Source organism: Alternaria triticimaculans (genome assembly GCF_023758025.1).
Source record: "Alternaria triticimaculans strain BMP 0046 chromosome Unknown scaffold_4, whole genome shotgun sequence".
NCBI lineage: Eukaryota > Fungi > Ascomycota > Dothideomycetes > Pleosporales > Pleosporaceae > Alternaria > Alternaria triticimaculans.
In genome coordinates, this window is record NW_026055961.1 from 1047254 (window position 1) to 1060387 (window position 13134).

At 54.8% G+C, this 13134-nt stretch overlaps 3 protein-coding genes across 3 annotated transcripts; all 3 read left to right on the top strand.

Moving 5' to 3' along the window:
• Nucleotides 1–327: 327 nt before the first annotated feature.
• On the top strand, nucleotides 328–3066 carry J4E78_003921 (uncharacterized protein; the record flags this gene model as incomplete). Its single annotated transcript, XM_049364554.1, has 1 exon — nucleotides 328–3066. One exon carries the CDS (start codon nucleotides 328–330, stop codon nucleotides 3064–3066), a length of 2739 nt encoding a protein of 912 aa, XP_049223632.1.
• Nucleotides 3067–4168: 1102 nt separating this feature from the next.
• J4E78_003922 (uncharacterized protein) lies at nucleotides 4169–6471 on the top strand (the record flags this gene model as incomplete). Its single annotated transcript, XM_049364555.1, has 2 exons — nucleotides 4169–4583; nucleotides 4634–6471. The coding sequence occupies 2 exons, from the start codon at nucleotides 4169–4171 to the stop codon at nucleotides 6469–6471; spliced, it is 2253 nt and encodes a 750-aa protein (XP_049223633.1).
• Nucleotides 6472–6871: 400 nt separating this feature from the next.
• J4E78_003923 (uncharacterized protein) lies at nucleotides 6872–12748 on the top strand (the record flags this gene model as incomplete). Its single annotated transcript, XM_049364556.1, has 3 exons — nucleotides 6872–6876; nucleotides 6931–11002; nucleotides 11048–12748. 3 exons carry the CDS (start codon nucleotides 6872–6874, stop codon nucleotides 12746–12748), a joined length of 5778 nt encoding a protein of 1925 aa, XP_049223634.1.
• Between the last annotated feature and the right edge of the window lie 386 nt (nucleotides 12749–13134).

Sequence of the window (13134 nt, forward strand, 5' to 3'; positions counted from 1 at the left end):
TTCGGGCTAGACAGGTGCTAAGGATAGCCCGCAGTCAACACTGCGCCCAGTCCCGAGCCCGGCCCACTTGGCTGCTACACGTCAGAGTACTACAACCCAAAACTCCCCCTACAACGCACCCAAGACCGTAAACCCCTCACCGCACCCTGCCCTGATTTGTGTAGATGGATGGCGAGCTGCTGTCCTGATAGGCGCACCCGCGCAAAGTGCCCGCACCCGACGCCCAATTGAAGCTGCCCATAGCCGCGCTGGTGATCGCACCCGCAGAAGCCCGTCCAGCGTCCCGGCCCACAGTCACACCAACGAGCTCCACGCCGCCTCTTCACCATGGAGACGTTGTCCAACTCGCACCGCCGCCGCAGCAAGAAGGACCCGGACCGCGAGCGCAGCACCCACCGCTCCAAGGACAAGGATAGGGACCGCGAGCGCCATAAGAGCACCCGCTCCCGCAAAACCCGCTCGTCGGCCTCCAAGGAAGACGACGCTGAGAACCCGCCGCTGCCCAGGCGCCCGTCGACGGAACGCGTGCGCAACTCGACGTCCACCTCGACCTTGTCGTCGTCGCAAACGTCCAAGTCGCACAAGATGGCCGTCGTGCCCGAGATGGGACGCCGCGGCTCGTTGGGCTCCGACAACACATCGCGCATCAGCTTACCCTACCCGTCGCACTCCAAAACATACGCCAAAGAGAGCATCTATTCCCGCGACGGTGTAGAGAAGAGGAAGTCGACCTCGACGCCAGAGGCCACAGATGGCGAGGCCTCGCCAGGCAGGGACGGCGAGCGGCCAGTCGCACCGCATCCACCAAACCGAGCACCACCCCCGCCTCCACCACGGGCACCACCGAGTCCCCCGCTCACTGAGACCACAGGCGCAGATCTTAGGAAGACGGCCAGTGTCAACAGCATGCGAAGGAAGGACCCTGACATGATCGCGCGAGAGATGGAGGAGGGTCGCCAAAGCGTAGACAGCGGCACGCGCATGACTTCGACGGCAGGCCCGCGGATCGCGTCGCGCTCAAGTGTCAGAGACGAGGATACATTCGACGGCACAGACCTCACTTCTACCACTGGATCGCAGCCTAGCACCATCCGTGCCAAGTCTCCACAATTGGAGACGAGAACGAGGACCGTGAGTCCATCCAGCGCTCGGCCCCCAGGCAGGACATCGACCCCGGGCAGAACGTCGACACCAAGCAGGACGTCAACACCTGTCAAGATGAAGACGAGAGCGCCCTCGGAATATACACTCGACTCAGACGCCACTTCAGTCGTACAAGATCGCAACTCTTACCGCCGCAGCCAATCACCCCCGCGTTCCGATGTCTCGCCTTCTTCTGTGGTCGATTCATCACCACGTACACCTACCCAGCACTCCGTTCTTCCCTCTGTTGTATCTTCTGTCAAGGATGGGCCGCCCATGATCGAAGTTATGACAGACCCCATGTCGCGCACACAATCCGTAGATCCCAGCTATGCCCAGTCCCCAATGACCCCACCACCCCCGCCTCCTCCTCCAGCCATGATGGAAGCTCCTCGCGTCGACTACCTGCTGCAGAATGGCGGTCTGGCCAAAGCTATCCCGCGAAGTCTACTAGCGGCTATTGATGGAGTTCCAGCCTCTGCCTATTCTCAGTACACTACACCAAGGCTATCTGGAGCACAAGCGCACGATGTCCGATCTTTCTTCAAGCCTCTGCAGAATGTACTCAACAGCTACAACACCGTCATGGACACAAGCGGATCTTTGGCGGTAGCCACCGGTTATCGCTCGGTTGCGCGGCGTCTTCTCGATCGTCTCGAGAACGTCTTTGCTCGCAACATATCTTCCGAGCATTGCCAGTGCATGATGTGCTTCGAGCAGTCAGTTGTGGAAGATTCTGCAGGTGTCAACTGGGGAGAAATCTTAGAGCTAGTGTCTGGACGTTGCGAATTGCCGACTTGGCCACCCTATGAGCAAGGCGCCGAGCCTGGACTGGGCATATCGTCTGATCTTGAAGCACCGTGCCAGCGTATTGACGTTGATGTACCTGAACAATACCGCGAGCACTACGAGAAGCAGTCGAAGAAGACCAAAGTTGCTGTGCAGTCTTGGCTATCGGACCAACAAGACGGTGTCCCCGAAGACGCTGACGACGAAACGTTGACTTTTATCATGCTTACCCGATTGGAACAGCCACAACGACCACTCTTCTATGCACTCTTATGGGGATTGGACAAGCTCCCAAATCCTCGCACACAAAAGCCGGACAGTGGGACGCCGCCGTACTTGGCAAAAGCTGGTTTGGCGCTACAGCGTCTATATCGTCTCTACACTCCACCGCGCGACCAGCTGGTAGTCATGTATCTCATCCGCCATCCAGACATGCACAACATGCTTGCTACCTTGGCAGCTGTGACCAAACACGAATGGGAGATTCTCGTCTCTGGGCGCTTCGATGGCTTCCTTTGGTCAGGCGTCGATGACCTACCTGATATGAACACAACACCTCCCCGATCAGGCTCAAGAGCAGGACAGGTCCGACCCGGCGATGGACCGCAACGATTTGCATCACCAGTACCACCGAACCGGTACGGCAGCTTCAGCCCAAGTCCGTACTCTCGACCGGGATCTGCCCGCCCTGGGTCTGTCCGTCCGCCCGGCGGAGCCCCTGTGCAGATCGATGAAGAGACCGAGATTGCCGTGCTTGCCGAAATCGAGCGCGAGATCTATCTTGGTATGGAGGCTATGGAGGACGCATTTGAACAGCTCCACAACCAAGCCGAGACTGTGCGCCGTCGTCTGCGAGAGCGAGCTGCAGGTTTGTCTATGGTGGCGCAGCAGCGTAGAGGTGCTGGCATGGGTGGCATTGAAGTCAGGTCTGATACGCCAGCCAACATGCGCGACCCTGATGAAGGAATCGATGATCTGAGAAGCGAGGTCGGACCGGATGACTCGGCCAGCAACGTCAGCAACAACCGGAGAAGAAAAGCACACCGTGCACGCGAACGGAGAACACCAGCACCTGTAGAAGAAGAGAGCGAGGAGGATGTAGCACTTGCAGAGAGGATACGCAGACGTTTCTAAGTTAATAGGGGGTTTGTTGGAACATTTGCATTCGCGTTGGGGTCTGTTTGCGGCGTTTGTTATTCTTTACGACTTGGGAACCATGGCTGATACGATTTATGGCTTCCTAACGGCCGAGATATATGGATACCCAGTTTGTGAGTGCGGAGATGGAAAGGACACGCTTTCTTCCATTGTAGTGTGGCCGCTGAGCAGTTGAACGTATACCATTTACTAGGATTATATTTACAATGACGTCACATGTATTTACTTCAACATGTTGATTGGGCCTGCAGTGCAAGTGAGTTTCCGTTGTGCGCAAGACTAGGTTTGGAACGGGAAGATGGCGAAACTTGAGGCTGTTGATGGTACCCCAATCATGTTAGTCTGTCCGACAGGCGATGAGACGCATAGTAGCAGACGACCCCGCGCAACCACATTAGAAGCCCTCGAGAAGTTTGTGTGACGCGACTCATTGGTAAAGATGGTAGGATACCATAGCTGAGGAATGCTTGCGCGCATTTGATGCGATGTCGATGGTCGTCATTATACGGATCTTTTGCTTTTGGTCTGGAGCTCATTAGTCGAACGCGACGCATCCCTGCACGTTGACGCGCCGGGCATGCATGTCCCTCTATGACAACAGAGCGCGAGCGGGACAGTAAACAGGCCAACTCTCGCTCGGGCGGCCCATACAACAACCCAATCTCGCCGTGTCTGGGGTTTCTGGCGCGACTACACCTGCCTCCCGATTCGAGCAGCTGCCCACCTGTTCTCGCTCCGCTGTGGCCCCCGCCATTCGCCGTTGCCCTCGCAATTGGGTGTTTACGAAGCAACCGCTCTTTGGTAGGTGCAGACGACATCGCCTTGTTTGGTGGTCGACTGCCACGGTCTGCGTCTCTTGCCTTGACACTGACTGACGCCTTTCTTCACCAGATCCGGCCACCAGTCTGCTCGATCCGCTCACCGACCGCCCCCGTCGCTGTCGAACCGAGTCCTTCGCTTTACCCCGGGCACCGCGCATGCGCATATCCTCAATCCGCTCGTCTTAATCGCATTCTTGCTCTACAATCGATCCATTTCAGCACATAACCCTCGACACCCCCAGTGCAAGGTCGCGCACATGGCCGAACTAGGCGCGAACGAGTCGGTCGACCCGAACACCCTCTACACCAAGCAGGAATGCATCGGCGGCGGTAGCTTTGGCAAGGTCTACAAGGGCCTTGACCGGCGGACAGGTCATACAGTCGCTATCAAGGTCATCGACGTCGAGAATGCCGAAGACGAGGTTGACGACATTATGGGTGAGATCATGATCCTCTCCGGCATGAACTCGCCGTACGTCACAAAGTACTACGGCTCCTTTCTGGCCGGCTCCGACCTGTGGATTGTCATGGAGTTCTGCTCAGGCGGCAGTTGCGCAGATTTGATGAAGCCAGGCCAGATAGCAGAGGCTGAGATTGCAGTCATACTGAAGGAACTGTTGATGGGTTTGACATATCTCCACGACGACCACAAGCTGCATAGGGACATCAAAGGTACGCCTGCTGGGCCGGCTGTATGCGAGAGAAGACTAATGTAACAATAGCGGCGAACATCTTGGTCAGCGCAAATGGCCAAGTCAAGCTCGCTGATTTTGGCGTCTCTGGACAACTATCGGCGACCATGACGAAGAAGAACACATTTGTTGGAACGCCCTTTTGGATGGCCCCCGAGGTGATTAAGCAATCTGGCTACGACGGCAAGGCTGATATCTGGTCTCTGGGTATTACCGCGCTGGAACTGGCAAACGGCGAGCCTCCATATGCCGACATCCACCCGATGAAGGTCCTCTTCCTCATTCCAAAAAATCCACCACCAACACTGCAGGGCAACTTCTCACCCGCTTTCAAAGAGTTTGTCGAACTCTGCCTGAGAAAAGACCCCAAGGAGCGTCCGAGTGCAAAGCAGCTTCTGCAGACAAACTTCATCCGAAAGGCTGGTAAGCCCGCCCGTCTGCAAGAGCTCATCTCGAGATATCAGGACTGGAAGGTCAGATATCCGAAAGAAGCAGCCGAGTCAGAAGATGAAGCCACTCCCGTGAAGAGGAAGGAGCCTGTCAATGAAGACCTTTGGGATTTTGGAACTGTGCGGCCAACAGGAGGTGGCCGGGGACCGGCGCTCGCCCCAATGAACGATGCGGGTGCCAATGCGAGGAACCCTTCGCCACAACGCAAGCCTGTTACACAGAACAGTGGTGGCTACGGCGATGAGAACGACGACACCCTCCGACAACCACCTTCGCCGACTAAACGCTTAGCACCATTGCAAACACAAGGCTCACCTGGCTCTGTGAGGACCGCTGCTCGGATACCGCTGCCAGCATCACCAGAGAAAAGATCAGCTCCTTCATTCCCCCAACCAGCCCTAGAGCTTCCACGAAAGTCCCCTGTGCCTGGCCTTTTCCAGCCTCCACCCAACAGAGGGCTAGTCACACCAACAAAGCCACAGGCCCCGCAACAACCCAGGCGACAAACACCACTACAGCACACTTATGACGACTTCGTACAACGGGAGATTGCTGCAGAAATGAGGAGTGTGGAACTCACACCACAACAGCGTGTTCCAACTCCAAGCCGCGCTTCGGTTCTACCGCAGATGACTATACCCGAGATACCGCCATTTCGTGGACAGTCTGCAAGCCCTGGTCAAAGCACTTCGCAAAGCCAGGCACCGAAGCCGTTGCAAAGTCCTATTCGAGTGCAACAACAAGCACCGACCCCGGCGCAAGTTCAGAAGCCTCTACCACCGCTCGTTGGTCAGCAAGGACTACCATCTCTGGCGGGGCAGAAGCCACTTCCGCCAACACAACAGTCGTTCACATCTTTCAGCCCAAGTTCTGCATCCCGACCTGACTCATCGTCATCGCCGAACGACCCATTTGGCAGTCCGATGTCGTCAAATTGGCAGTCACAGCCAAGACAGCAACAAGTCGCCCAATCACCCCCTCCCCCTCCACCACACGTCACCAAGCCTTCGCCCATGTCCCGCGGCTCCTTCGGTAGACCCAAGCCGACGTCAAATCATCCTAGCCTCGCTCAAACGCAAGGTTCTCCAGCGGCGCCCGTCGAGATCACAGCACTCAGCGGTGTGGTGATACCAGCCCTTGAGGCTGCACTGTCTCGTCGTGCCTATCATCTTAGCGTCAGGAACAAGCAAGAATCGGCTCGGTCGCTGGATGATGCGCAGGGCTTCATTGAGCGCAGACGGCAAAGGCAAGAATGCCATGAGAAGGTCACTCGCCTAGTTAATGACATAAAGGGGAAATTTGAAGAATTGGATCACTGGGACGAGAAAGGAGAGGTGGGCATGGGTGGAGAGGTCGCAGGCTTCTTGGAGGGTTTCCTCGAGGAGGTGCTGGTCCGCGTTGAACCAGCAGACGATTGAGGTGCATTTCAGTGTCGGCGTTGACTTTGGTGCTTGTGCACATGGAAAGCCCTTTGGGGTTTCCACGTCTGTTATGCGATCTGGCAAGGCGTTTATTGATGGAGGTTTCTTGGAGCATGTGACCGGAGTGTAGAAGAGTCTTTTTACCCATATCCCGGGATCGAATTGAATCATTTTTCTGCCTCAACGTATAAGTAGTCTTCATGTGTGAGCTGTTCGACTGGATAGCTTTGGGTTGATGAGGAAGTATTGGTGGTGGAAGCTACGACCAATCAGCACGAAGGAGGCAGCTCGGAGGTCCGCGGTAGTTTCGTCACTCGGCCAGGGACAACTCATCACCACGCGTTGCTATACCGCGCTACACCAAAGCGCGGCGGAGATAGCAAGAAGCGTCTTTATGATGGCGTAAGTGCTTTATACTAGTGGAGAGAACAGTTAGCTGACATCGTATGCCTATAGACGCACCATCCGGAGCAATGCGCTCGAGAAGCTTGCCCGTCTATCCGCGCAGTCGCCGTCGGTAGATACCACCCATTCCGACTTTGCGAGGTTGTTCAAAAGATGCCCGGCGGCAAGCTCCATGAAACTGCAAGAGCTGGAGGCTGTTCTCGCCCTGTGCAAATCCGCACCCTACATCGAGTCGATTGACGTCGCTGAGAAGCTGCTGACACGCCTCTCCCCATACCTCATCGCGTCACACGCGCAGACGCTTGCGCCCTCGCCCAGCCTACGCGCCTTCGAGCCCGCGCCGTACGAAGTTCTTACCTACAACCTCACGTGTGCCGTCCTCTCGCTCGGCCTCCGGCATGATCAGCTACGGACGCAAGCTGCCACGGCACTCGGTGCTTACCTCTCCGGTTGGGTCGCAGCAGCAGAGGAGCTCTCGGGGGAACAATTCGTCGACGATGGGGCCGACGACTACGCTGCCGATGGCGAGCTGGCGCGCGTCATGACACACAATCTCTCGCTGCTGGGCTTCCTGAGTGCTGCTGCTGAGCACACCCACTTCTGGAATGCATACGAGAGACTCCAACTCATCCAAGACGTACGAGCAGCATTGACGGAGAACTTCCTCATCGCATTCGAAACTGTGCTGTCGATTGTGCGTAATGCGCGCTCCCACCAGCACGGGTTGAGGGAGTGGAGGCGGTACACGAAGCATTATGCTGCTACTGGACGACCACTTGGCGCGATGATTCTGCACGACTCTTTTCTGAAGGTCGTGCTGGCATCTGCCTCGCTGCTGGTTGGGACCAGTGCGCACCTCACTTCGCAAACGTCTATTCTTGATCACCTACAGACCACGCTCCACAGGAAGAACCACCAGATTCTTAGGGACTCGGCTGAGAACTCGCTGGCTGAGGGGCTGGCTAAGATTGCAGGAGAAGAAATGGAACGTCTGGAGAATGATATGGATTATCTACAACGGGTTGGATCTGCTTGGCAGCAGCAACAAGCCTCCTCTGTCAAGGCGAAGGTACTTGTCACGTATCTTTGTTGCACCATTTACGACGACGACACGGATGTCACAGACGCAGAGGTCTTGACTACCTGGCTCGACAATGTGCTCAACGATCCGGTACAGAGCGCGGACCATGAATTGGCTTCCACAGTCCTCAAGTCCATGGCCATCCTCGCCAAAGTCTCGCCGCAGCTGGCGTCTAGCCTCGGTCGTTCGCTCCCTCGAGTCATTGTTCAAGCCAACTTCGACCATCGAACAACTTCCGTCGCAGCTGAGTCGCTCGCAGCTGTTCTAACTTTTCTTCCCCAGGATGCCATAATCACGACACTGTACAGCTTGGGCAATGTCATCAGCGTCGCTCCTAAACCTGACCGCAACCCTTCTTCATCTCCCACCTTGAACGGCAACGGCAAGCCTGCACGTACAGGTGGTGTTTATCAAAACCAGAACGGCAGCACCATCTCACTCACACCAAGTGATGTGGATGAGCCGCACCATGTACATACTACTGTCGTGGAGACCATCGTGTCCGTCGCAAGAAATTGCAAAGATCCAAAGATAACGGCGCTGGCACTTTCGATGCTTGTCCAGAAGGTCGGCCGTTCTGGAAAAGTTGTAGATGCGAAGATCATCACCGATTCAGCTTTCCTGGGTGTGCACAGTCCGCCTGGAGAATTTAGAAGTCTGCTCAAGGTCTACACTAAACTCTCGCATGATGCACTGGTTTCAGACGATGTGGCTACACTCGAAGCTGTCATGGCTGCGCGTCTCAACCTCTCTAGGGAAATTTCTGCCGATGAGCCTACCTTCGAAATTTATCTTACACATCTGCTAGACACCATTGTCAGCAAGGGAGATGCCCAGGAGACTTCGCATCGCCATCTGAGAGATACTGAGCTCGCGGCTCAAGAGATTGCGCAGATACTAAAGCCTCTCGCGCTTTTGCTTGAACGGAATGCGGAACGAGCGGAGTTCTCCGAGCTGGATGATTCCATCATTGGGCTCCAGCGTGATGCTTGGTTCAATATCGTTGTTCACGGCTTCGATCTGCTGTCCGACCTTGGCAAACAACACAGGGAAGAGTTGCGCACTCTTGCACGGTTCAGCAAGCCCCTCATCGCAGAGGAGCGGCCCTTCCTTTCGGAAAGTGACATCGAACTCAACACGGTGTTGCGTCGCGGTAAGTCGCCTGAACATACTGTCGAGCAGAAGAAGAGGCTTGGGAAACTGCTTCCGTCATGTGAGCCCGACACCAAGTCCTTGAGTTATCAGGAAGCAGTCTTCCTGAGCACGGCATATCTGGTTGAAGATTTACGCGCAAGTGCCGGGGATTGCACCAAGGCGCTTGCGTACTTTCTTGATCCAAAGCTGCGAACTGGCGCAGTGGGTAATTGCATGGCTGCCATTGCAACAACGGCCGTTCGGACCTATCTGGCGAAGACGCTGTCGGGTCAATCCCACACGTTCTCGACCCCGTACCTTGCGCGCCAGCTAGCGACGATATTTTCCGCGTGCTGTCATCGTATTGCCCGCGTTCAGCAAGCGGCAGCTACCTGTGCAGATATCATTATCCGCGAAGTGCCATCCACGCTATGTCAAAAGAGTGCGCTATTTGCCCTCTTAGAGCTCCTTTCGATGATGTGGTACAGTTGCCTTGAAGGCGAGACTGATGATTATACCTGGAAGTCGACCTTTACATCAAAGCGGTCCAACATAGTGGTTGAGCTGTCTGATGACTACGCTTTCCGACGAGCGACTCTCGAGGCGTTACACAAGCGTGCAATCGCTTGGGTGAAGGGAGCGCTCGACATTGCTCCACTCGATGTCAAAGGGCTTCTTCAGTCGTATCTGTCCGAGTTCGATGATGAAATGACTTTTGGTCATATATCGCTCGGACGATCTTTTGCGTTGGAGATGGGGTCCGTCATTCCGTCAACTGATCAGCGCCTTGGTGCTATTGAACGCCAAGGCATTAACATCAACACTGCGTCGGACTTCATCACTCAATATACCACGAGACAGGAATACAAGTTTCTCGAGGGCGTTGCTGATCAAGAAGAGGAATGGCTCCAGGGTGCACCGGCTTCTGGACGGAAGTCGACATACCTCTCACGAAGCTTACACGAAGCGACGAATCTTCTAGTGGACTTGGAGAACCGCACCCTTAATCACAAGCATGTTACAATTGCTGAGCTTCGCGATATATTGCGGAGAGCGGCTGCGCTTCTATGCAGGGTGAAGACGGACCAGTCGCCTATCGTTCAGCATCTAGTCGGAATTCCCTTCGCCGTGTTCTCGAAGCAGTCCATCAAGCTGGGTATATCACTGTGGACGAGCGTTGCCAAAGAGAACCCTCGTATGGAATCCCGCATCCTCGTCGCCATTGCAGAAAATTGGGAGAATACGGTGCGCAAGCGTCGTGGTATCTTCAGCCCTGCACTGAGACACGAAGATCCCTTCTACGGAAAGCAAGAATTCGCTGCAACAGACAAAGAAGCACTCTCAAAACGCCAGCAGCAGATCTACAACCTGATCGCTCCGCACTTCCGCCTACTGCAGTTCTTATCTAGCCACTTCAGTGCCTCGAGGTTGAGCAGAGCGGACGTTGGGCGTGTTTACGTTCGGCTAATGCACATCACGCTCGATGCCATGAGTGGTGGTTGCTCGCAGCCCCTTGCTCGCGAGTCGTACTTCCATATCGTTCTGCTTGGATTGCGCATTGCACGTCACTGTACCACATTGTCGGCGACCATTAAATGGCGCCTGACGGATCGCATACTGACTGCTGCTCTGGCGTGGTTTGCGAAAGCCCCGCAATGGTCCTTTGGAGGCAACCGCCTACAGATCAAGGCTGAAACACATGTCCTTGCAGACGTGCAGGCGCAGCTTGACCTTATCGGAAAAGTCACAACTGTTACTGAGATCGGCACGAAACTGAAGGCAAAGCAAGATCTCCTCTCCTTGCTGCTCTCGAATGAGCAGACCCGTCTCATGGTGTGGTTGTTCCCACTCGATTACGGCAAGAAGCACCACTTTACTTCTGGGCGCCACAACAATACACTTCCTGATGTAAGTCGTCTGTATACATGAATCGATAGGAGCTAACGTAACTAGACTGCCGTGTCTGCTCATCTAAAGACCGCTTGGACGGAGAACCCTGCTATTGCTGTACACCTCCTCAAGCGCTTCCAGTCGCAGCGCCTCAACAACGAGGTTCGATGGCAGGTACTCAACTTCCCGCACAAGGTTTTGGATGAGCCTGATGCTCTAGAGATCCTTCTAGGCAATCTCTTACCGAGCGATGTGTCATTCCAGCTTAAGTACATGCTTTACTGGAAGCCTGTCAACCCTATCACGGCCGTCACGTACTTCCTTCCGGCTTATGGGAACCATCCTTTCATTATCCAGTATGCGATGAGAGCATTGGAGAGCCACTCGGTTGACGTCATGTTCTTCTACGTATATCAGATTGTACAAACCCTTCGATACGACGTCCTGGGCTACGTCGAGCGGTACATTATCGAGACAGCCAAGTTCTCGCAGCTATTTGCTCACCAAATCATCTGGAACATGAAGGCAAACGCGTACAAGGATGAAGCATCCGAGGTACCTGATCCCGTCAAGCCCACGCTTGACAAGGTGATGGGTAGCTTGGAGTCTAGTTTCTCCAAGGAAGACCATGCCTTCTACGAGCGCGAGTTTGCTTTCTTCAACGAGGTCACAGGCATCTCGGGTACCCTCCGCTCCGTCCTACATGAACCCAAAGAGGTCAAGAAGCAGAAGATCGAAGAAGAACTTCGCAAAATTCAAGTGGAAGTCGGTGTTTACCTGCCCTCTAACCCCGATGGTCAAGTCATTGGTATTGATCGCAAGTCCGGCAAGCCGCTACAGAGTCACGCAAAAACACCTTTCATGGCTACATTCCGTATCAGAAAGACGAGACCCGATGATCAAGACCTGGAAGATCAGGAAGACGACAACCGCGACATTGCGCGTCAGCGGGACAACAGTTACGAAACATGGCTCTCTGCGATCTTCAAAGTCGGAGACGACTGCCGTCAAGATGTGCTTGCACTACAGATGATTGCTGCTTTCCGCGGAATTTTCAATACCGTCGGTCTTGACGTCTGGGTCTTCCCCTACCGTGTCACAGCAACCGCACCGGGTTGCGGAGTCATTGATGTACTCCCCAACTCCATATCACGAGACATGCTCGGTCGTGAAGCCGTCAACAGACTTGACGACTACTTCGTGTCACGCTACGGCAACGAAGACTCGATCCGCTACCAAGAAGCGCGCTCCAACTTTGTGAAATCCATGGCCGCCTACTCCGTGATCAGTTTCCTTCTGCAGTTCAAGGACCGACACAACGGCAACATCATGATCGACGACGCCGGTCACATCATCCACATCGACTTTGGTTTCTGCTTCGACATCGCACCCGGCGGCATCAAGTTCGAACGCGCGCCCTTCAAACTCACAGCCGAGATGATTGCCGTCATGTCTGGCAAGAATGCAGCAAACCCGTACCAATCGCAGGCGTACCGCTGGTTCGAGGAACTCACTGTCAAGGCTTTCCTCGCTAGCAGACAGCATTGCGGGCATCTTTGCCACGTCGTACAGGTCATGTTGGATAGCGGACTACCGTGCTTCAAACCCGAGAGTATGAAGAACTTCCGCGATCGCTTTGTGTTGGATAAGAGCGAGAGGGAGGCGGCTGATTACATGAGGGGCTTGATTGAGAAGAGTAGGGGGAGTTACTCGACCGGAACGTATGATAGGTTCCAACTTATCACTAATGGAATTCCCTACTAGGCAGATGAGGGCGAGACGTATGGAGGCTTTCAGTCTGATAGATAATATCGTTATTCTCGTAGAGCAACTAGAATCACGTACTTGCCTCTTGGCCCTTGTCAAAAAGCAACATATCTGCATACCACTTACGCATACCCCATCTCTTGGCTCTTTGCACACCGCCGTATCCCAGGCGACACTCCAATATGTCCCAGTCATGCATATGCATATACTCACGCGGTATGACTCCATAACACGCAGAATAAGCAACACTAGTCTACCTCCATCTCAAAACCACTCAACATCTCACCCAGGCCTCTCGTTTCCCCCGGATTCCACGCGCAAGCGGCTAAACCAGGTATGCATGTCGGCATGGAGCATGCATGGTAGGGCGCATCTGGTCTAGC